This window comes from Orycteropus afer, unplaced genomic scaffold (assembly GCF_000298275.1).
Source record: "Orycteropus afer afer isolate SDZICR_OR568_19922 unplaced genomic scaffold, OryAfe1.0 scaffold00015, whole genome shotgun sequence".
NCBI lineage: Eukaryota > Metazoa > Chordata > Mammalia > Tubulidentata > Orycteropodidae > Orycteropus > Orycteropus afer.
Genome location: NW_006921602.1, coordinates 1,539,382 through 1,548,196, shown reverse-complemented (window position 1 = coordinate 1,548,196; position 8,815 = coordinate 1,539,382). Strand labels below are relative to the sequence as shown.

Sequence of the window (8,815 nt, the reverse complement as noted above, 5' to 3'; positions counted from 1 at the left end):
TTTCACACAAATTCTTCTGCTAGTTGGGGTTTAGTCTACTTCTGTATCCTTCACTTCAAGGCTCAGGGGTCCAAGATTATCTTCTGTGTCTGTGTCAATTGGTTTCCCTTGTCTTTGTTGAAGAGGGTCTGTGCAGTCCTTCTGCCTAGTCCGCCATCTTGCCAGAACTCCCACACTTTCTGATTTTAAAACACACTTTACAGCTACAGTAAACAGAACAGCCTGGTACTAGTATAATAATAGACACATAGACCAATGGAATAGAATTAAGAGTCAAGAAATGACCACACATTTTTAGTCAACTGATTTTTGACAAGGGTACTGTTGTTGTTATTTGCCATTGAGTTGGCCCCGACTCATAACGACCCCTCCTTGGGTTTCCTAGGCAGTTATCACTACGGAAGTAGGATTGCCCAACCTTCCTTCCGAGGAGTACTAAGTACATTCAATTTGGAAAGAAGAGGCTCTTCAGTAGATAGTGCTGGGAAAACTGGATTTCCACACACAGAAAGGTGAAACAGGATCCATGGCTTACTTCATACACAAAACCAAATTAAAAATGGATTAAGGACGTAAATGTGCACATTAAACTATAAAATTCTCAGAAGAACAAGCAGGGGCAACACTGTCAGGTCTAGATTTCAACAATGGGTTATCTAATATAATAATGAAAGCAAAACCAGAAAAAGACAAAATAAATACATAGGGCCTCCTGAAATTTAAAAAGACTTTACCAAAACGGTGAAAAGACAAGCTACTGACTGGAAGAATATCTTCAGAAACCACATACTTGACAAGAATCTAATAATAAAAACATATATAAAACTTCGACAACAACAAAAAGACAACCCAATCATAAAATGAGCAAAGAACTTGAATAGACATTTCACCAAAGAAGACATTCAAAAGGCCACCAAACACATGGAAAACATGATCAGCATCAATAGCCATTAAGAGATGCAAATCAAAACCACAATGAGACACCATTTCACTCCCACTAGCATAGCTAAGCTAAAAAGGAAAAACAAATGTTGGTGAGGATTTAAGGGAAATCAGAACCCTCACAGTGACCCTATAGGACAGAGTAGAACTGCCCCGCAAGGTTTAAAAGGCTGTAAATCTTTATAGAAGCAGACTACCACATCTTTCACCAGTGAAGAGGCTAATGGGTTCCAACTGCCAACCTTTTGGTTCGCAGCCAAATGCCTTAACCATGTGCCACCAGGTGTCCTTAAAAATACTGAACAACAGTTTAGCATAATTAGTAACCAAAGGTCTGTCTTGAACATTATGCTCTTTTAAGAACTATCTGTTTGGGATCAAATTGATGAGAGCAACTCAAAGATCAGATAGGAATCTCAGGGAGCCATGAGTTCATGTTAACCAAGGAGAACAAGTCAGAAAAGGAGGGTAAGAATGTTAATGCAACTTGAAGAATCAATCAATGCCACTAAATTGTACTTGTAGAGACTGTTTAGTTGGTGTATGTTTTGTTGTGTATATTGTCAACAACAATAAAATAAATGTGTTCTTGTTGTTGTTAGGTGCCGTCAAGTCACCTCTGGCTCACAGCAATCCTACGTACAACAGAATGAAACACTGCCTGGTCCTGTGCCAGCCTCACGATTCTTGCCATAACTGAGCCCTTCACTGCAGCCACTGACTGTGTCAATCCATCTTGTTGAGGGCCTTCCCCTTGTTTACCCTCCACTTTACCAAGCATGATATCCTTCTCCAGAGAATTGTCCCTTCTGACAACATGACCAAAGTAGGTGAGACAAAGTCTAGCCGTTCTCGCTTCCAAGGAGCATTCTGGCTGCACTTCTTCCAGGACAGAGTGGTTACTTCTTTTTGCAGTCCGTGGTACTTTCAGTATTCTTCACAACAAACATAACTCAAAAGCATCAACTCTTCTTCAGTCTTCCTTATTCACTGTCCAGCTCTCACATGCATATGAGGCGAATGAAAATACAATGGCTCAGGTTAGGCACACCTTAGTCTTCAAGGAGACATCTTTGCTCTTCAGCACTTGAAAGAGATCTTTTGCAGCAGATGTGCCCAATGCAATATATCGTCTGATGTCTTGACTGCTGCTTCCATTGGTGTTGACTGTTGTTGTTGTTGTTGTGCCATTGAGTTGCACCCGACTCTTAGCGACCCCTACTTGGGTTTGCGAGGCAGTATCACTACGGAGGTAGATTGCCCAACCTTCCTTCCAAGGGTGTTGATTGTAGAACCAAGTAATACAAAGTCTTTGACAACTTCAATCTTGTCTCCATTTATTGTGATGCTGCTTATTGGTCAAGTTGTGAGGATTTTTGTTTTCTTTATATTGAGTTATAATCCATACTACAGACTGTAGTCTTTAATCTTCTTCATCAGTGTTTCAAGTCATCCTCACTTTCAGCAAGCAAAGTTGTATTTTCTGTGTATCACTGGTTGTCAATGTATCTCCCTCCAATACTGACGCCATGTTCTTCTTCATATAGTCCAGCTTCTCAGACTATCTGCACAGCATACAGATTTAATAAGTACAGTAAAAGGATACAACCCTGATGTACTCCCTTCCTGATTTTAAACCATGCAGTATCCCCTTGTTCTGTTCAAATGACAGCTTCCTGATCAATGTACAGGTTCCTCATGAGTACAATCAAGTGTTCTGGAATTCCCATTCTTCTCAATGTTATCCATATTTGTTATGCTCCACAGTCAAAAGTGTTTGCATAGTCAATAAAACACAAGTAAACATCTTACTGGTATTCTTTGCTTTCAGCCAAGATCCATCTGACATCAGCAATGATATCCCTTATTCCACATCCTCTTCTGAATCCAGCTTGCATCTCTGGAAGTTCTCTGCCAATATACTGCTACAATTGTTTTTTAATTATCTTCAGTAAGATCTTACTTGTGTGTGACATTAATGATATTGTTTGATAATTTCCACACTGTGTGGGATCACCTTTCTTTGGAATGGGTACAAACATGGATCTCTTCCAGTCACTGGCCAGGGAGCTGTCTTCCAAGTCTCTTGGCATATTCAAGTGAGTGTCTCCAGCATGGCATCTGTTTGTTGAAACATCTCAATGGGTATTCCTTCAATTCCTGGAGGCTTGTTTTTCTCCACTTCCTTCAATGCAGCCTCAACTTCTTCCTTCAATACCATTCGTTCTTTATCATATGCCACCTCCTGAAATGGATGAACATTGACCAATTCTTTTTGGTACAGTGACTCTTGTGTATTCCTTCCATCTTCTTTTGATGCTTCCTGCATCATTCAATATTTTGCCCATAGAATAATTCAATACTGTAACTCGAGGCTAATTTTTTCTTAAGTTCTTTCAGCTTAAGAAATGCTGAGTGTGTTCTTCCCTTTTGGTTTTCTAACTCCAAGTCTTTGCACATTTCATTATAATTACTGACTTTCTTCTCGAGCTGCTCCTTTGACATCTTCTGTTCAGCTCTTTTATCTTGTCATTTCTTCCATTTGCTCTTGCTACTCTCCATTCAAGGGCAAGTTCCAGAGTCTCTTCTGACATCCACTTTGGTCTTTTCTGCCTTTCCTTTTTTAATGACCTCTCACTCTCTTCATGGATAATGTTCTTGATGTCATCCCACAATTCCTCTGGTTTTTGGTCACTCGTGTTCAATACATCAAATCTATTCTGTACATAGTCCCTAAATTCAGGAGGGATATAATCAAGGTCATATTTTGGCTCTCGTGGACTTCTTTTACTTGTCTTCAGCTTCAACTTGAACGTTCATACGAGCAACTTACACAGTCAATTCCTGGCCTTGTTTTGGTTGAAGATATTGAGCTTCCCCATCATCTCTTGCCACAGATGTAGCCCACCTGATACCTGTGTACTCCATCTGGTGAAGTTCACGTGTATAGCTGCCATTTTGTGTTGTTGAAAAAAAAAGTATTTGCAATAAGCAGTTGGTCTTGCAAAATTCTATCATGTGATCTCCAGCGTTAGTTCTATCACCAAGGTCATATTTTCCAACTACTGGTGATTCTTTTTGTTTCCAATTTTTGCATTCCAATCACAAGTGATAATCAACACATCTTGATAATCAACACAACTGTTATCAAACTAAAAGAAGCATGCGGCAAACCATACAGATGATAAAGTGTAGCTTATAAAATAAAATTTTGCTTGAATAACTAAATGACATGACTGCTTTATCATTAAATTCTATGCAGAAATAGCTGTCAGGATCTGATAAAAATCTGAATAGAACCTGCACTTTTATGGCCCCAATTACATGAGCCTTAAAATTTAACAATATATTATTAATCTTTCCTCAACAGGACTGTCATATGGTTTGAGAATCATATCTTACCATTTGGCACAGTGGACACTAACTTATTATATTCTAGTTGGTAGATTAATTGCTCTTCCATTCAAATTCTTAAATTTAATTTTATAACTGAAGGCCTAGATTCCATTGAAGGTATCTTGCCTTTTGCCCCTACGCAATAATCTCTAAACAAGCCTAAACTGATGGTAATCTTTCCAGGCTACAAAAGCTTCTCAGAGAGCTCCCTTTTTGACTAGTCTATGATCAAAGCTGGCAATCCTAGCTTGTCCTAAAGTACTCCTTTTAGCCATTCAAAGCTCCCTTGCCACAGATGAACTTATTGGCCTTTGATCTGTCCTCCAAAGAGAAAAATAATAATTAATAGGACCTTTGATAACACATGACCACTCCAACTAACTCTAAAACTCATAGTATTTTCTTTAGGTATCTTTTTCATTCCCTCTCATCAAGGAGATGAAGGCGACTATGTACTTACCACATTGAAGCATACAGAAAGAACACTAAGTTAGTGTTACTTCTTATCATGAAACTTGATGATTCCTAATCATAAAACTCAAGTTCTAGCCCTAACTTTCTTTAAATATGTGCCTTTGAACGAGTCATTTTACCTCTACATGTCCCCAGGGACCTTATCTGTAATATATGGGAACTGGGCTAGATCACTCAGAAGCACCAACATTTATGATTCTATAAAACCTTAAGATTTCTAATATGGAACAAAAGATTTGATGTATGGATTTTATCTGTAAGCTTTCATATAAGCAATCTAATACATAATCATTTTGAAGATATGAATATCTTTAATGAGGCAAAGCAAACAAGATAAAGGAGATTTAAGATAGTTTATCATGGAAAAATGATAAAAGGAGTAACTCTCATAGATGATTAATGTTTTTTAGAAACTATAACTAAACATACAAAACGGGTTTATAGAACCAAAAGACACATTTTTAGTTTATCTATAATTTCATATGATACACACACACACACACACACACACACGTCACTCAACTTAAGCAGAACGACAGGAAATAATGTTTATAACACTCTCCTTATGGGTTTATATGCTATATAGTGTCTTTGAACTTACGGGAAATCCCTAGGTTAATGGGTAAGAACGGGATCTTAAACTGTGTAAATTTATTTCAAAATACTATACAGAAATAATGGAAAAATAAACTATTTATGGTCTCTTGCTCATATTTAAAAAGGGTACTTATAAAATCCTTATGCCATATTAAAGCCTGAAAGATTTAAAGGCTCAGGCTATGGGTAAGAGAGATAAAGTTATTTTTATTGTTATTATGAAATTTAATTATTTTAGCCCTAAGAAACAGATTTCATTTTAACAGTGATATTTTCCCACAGGAAATAAACAATCCACTGTGTTCAAAGATTTAATACAAATTATCTTTAATTTTCTCTTTTGTTTTTATGTCCACTTACAAAATGCCTCTCTGTGGCTATCATTAGTTAAATGATAAAGAACTTAATAAAGACTATAAATAGGCCAACAGTTGTGACAAAGCACAGTAGCTTCTTTAAAGCCTGACATTAATGAACAAACTTACATGGCTACACTTTACTGTTCTAAGGCAATTAGCACTTGCTGAATACCTACTATGCTAACAGGCTAATAGGTACTGAATTATCCTTCACAAATGCTAACACATCCTTTCCTCTGCTATCTGTGCTCCATCAAAGATTCTTTTTTTAAAAACAAAAAAATCTAACCAGCTGCTGGCGAGTCAATTCTGACTCATGGCAAGCCCATGTGTTTCAAAGCAGGACTATGCTCTATGGGGTTTTCAATGGCTATGGTCTTTCAGAAGTAGATCGCCAGGACTTTTCTCCAAGGCACCTCTGGGTGGCTTCAAACTTCTAACTTTTTGGTTAGCAGCCAAGCACTTAACCATTTATGGCAGCCACAGTCTCCTCAAAGATTCCTACGGTATAGTTATATTCATTTTCAGGAGACTGGTAGAGTTGACAATTAAGGAAATTATCTTTATGCAGGAATAAAATGGTTAATTTGAGTAGCATCCACGCAGTTGTAGCAGATCAGGTACCATAATAAAACTCTTCAACAGAAAGAATACATATAAAACTATATAAATATTTCACTTACAGAGGAATACTCATATTGTCCTTTGGCATGAAGAAAATGGCCCCAGTAGTTCCATCTCTGGAAGTGTCATCAGATTTGTGGCTATGAGATTTAGCAGGCCTGAGGTATTCTCTTTTCAAAACACGACTATTAGACAGTTTACAAGCTACGTTCAATTCGTTGCCCATTCTGTCTGTCTTATGTAATTCCTTAGATTGCCATGGGCTTCCCTTTCTTTCAAAGAACATGGTGACAGGTCGGTCCTTCAGGGGTGCATGAGCAGAGGGGCTGTCTTCTGGGGCAAAAGCAGCATCTTTTAGGGTTACTGATGGGAGCCCTGGCACACTGGGTTCTCCCTTATTTAGAGTATTTAGAATGAGGAGAGAAGATGGCCTGTCTACTGTTTGCTTTGATTGATGGAGAGAGGATGCCAGGAAAGACTCTCCAATTCTTGATTTTTCACTTGTCTTAAAGGCTTTACGTTCTTTCTCTAAAATATCCGTTTGCTGGCGAATTTGTTTCATCATCTCTTTTTCATTCTGCTGCTGCAATTGCTTTTGTCTTTCTTCCTTCTCAGTGTTTAGCTTTTCCAACTTTTCAAGCATATTATTAGAAGAATCTGTATTCAAAGAAGCAACAGCTTGATCTTCTCCCGAGAAGTAGTACTTTCGGGCTTCCCTGTTAATATCCAAGGTAAGAGGTGTCCCTAGAGTTTCTTCACTTCCCAATAGTCTGTTTCTCTGAATACTTGTATCTAACTGGGAACTTAGTTTCAGTGGGTCTTGTTGGGGAATATAAAAAAATGTGGGGAGACTATTTGAAATAAAGGAATCTCTCAGCTGTGGTTTACAGGTAATAGATTCAGAACTACAGACCAGCTTTTCCTTCACAGTCCCATTCTTCAAATGCTCTGAGTCAGACGGCCTTGAGGCACAGAGGGCATTATCCTGTAAATCAAATTCTGGTCTGCAGCTAGGTATCCTAGGTGACGGAACCTTCAAGTCTCCTTCATCTTGAATTATGGACTCTAGTTTGCTCTTTTGGCTTTCTTCACAGCTCAGAAGTTCCAAGCTTCCTTGAGAACTTCCACTATCAGGTGTACCCTGCAGAGATTGAAGGCTTTCAGGCATCAGTTCTGCAGACCATCTCCGTTCTTCTGTAGGAGATACACCACCAAGAGAACGGACTTTTAGCAATTCTAAGCTAAATATAGCTTGCTCCAGTTCTCTCATTCTCCGACTTTCTCTTTTGGCCCGGCCTACTTTTTTCTGGTGGAGATCCTCCAAGGACTTGGGTCTCTCTCTCACAACCACACCTTCCTGCAAGTCCACACCACTTTTGCTTCTGGCTCTTTCCTGTCGCTTGTTTGGGGACTCCTTGGAGTAGTCTCCTGAACTTTCATGGCTGATTCGATTATTCTCTATCACAGATTTACTTTCCTCTATGGCTTTAACTCTGTTGTCAAACGAACAATCTTCCCACTCTGTAGGGTCTGAACCCTGAATCTCCAGAGATCCGTATGTCTTGATATTCACCAATCCAAATTCTTGTTTTGTTTCTTTCAGTCTTTGTTCCTTTAAAGACTTAAATCTATATAAACACAGGAAAAAAAAAAAATAGGTTACAGATATCTATGGGCGACCACTACAGAGAATACATTTACTGAGACTAACTTGGAAACACATTTCATAATTCTCCTGTTTTTATCAGTGAGATGATACTGTTACTCAGTGCATTATTCTCAGGTGGGTATGCTATTCAAAACATAAACTAACTCAGAAATAAAGCTCTCATTTTAATATTATTATTACTATAAGGTGAACCATATGAAATTTAGGTTTCTAAAGATAAAAACAGGAGAGCTCGGTAGCACAGTGCCTAAAGCACGTGACTGCTAACCAGAAGGCTGGCGGTTCAAACCCACCTGGCGGTTCAAACCCACCAGCCAATCCTCGGAAGGAAGATGGGGCAATCTACTTCCGTAGTGATACTGCCTTGGAAACCCAAGGAGGGGCTGCTATGAGTCGAGTCCAACTCGATGGCACATAACAACAACAACAACAACAAAGATAAAACCAGTTAAATAGTGCCAATTTTATCAGTTTCAACTTAATGGAAAAGTTAATCCTTAGCAGCTATAACCACAGACCATCTAGGTTTTTGATCCAATTTAATTCAATAAAGCTTACTTAGCTTCTATTATAGGCCAGGCAGTGTGGGTTAAAACTACTGAGTCTTTTTTTCTATTCCCTGTTCCTGGTTGAAACTCTGCTCACCCCCGACAATTCAAGGTTGTTTTTTGTTTTGTTTTGTTTTCTTTTTTTTTTTTTCCCTTTTTCCCCTATTTTTTTGTTACCTTGTGACTAACCACATTTTTTTTTTTCT

The 8,815-nt window shown here is 38.3% G+C and overlaps 1 protein-coding gene across 1 annotated transcript in view; it reads right to left on the bottom strand.

Annotated features, from left to right (window-relative positions):
* MYO9A (myosin IXA) overlaps positions 1-8,815 on the bottom strand; it is a 441,307-nt gene that overhangs the window by 109,613 nt on the left and 322,879 nt on the right. Inside the window, exon 24 of the mRNA XM_042783070.1 lies at positions 6,452-8,020. Coding sequence (XP_042639004.1) covers positions 6,452-8,020 — 1,569 coding nt within the window. The remainder of the gene's footprint in view (positions 1-6,451; positions 8,021-8,815) is intronic.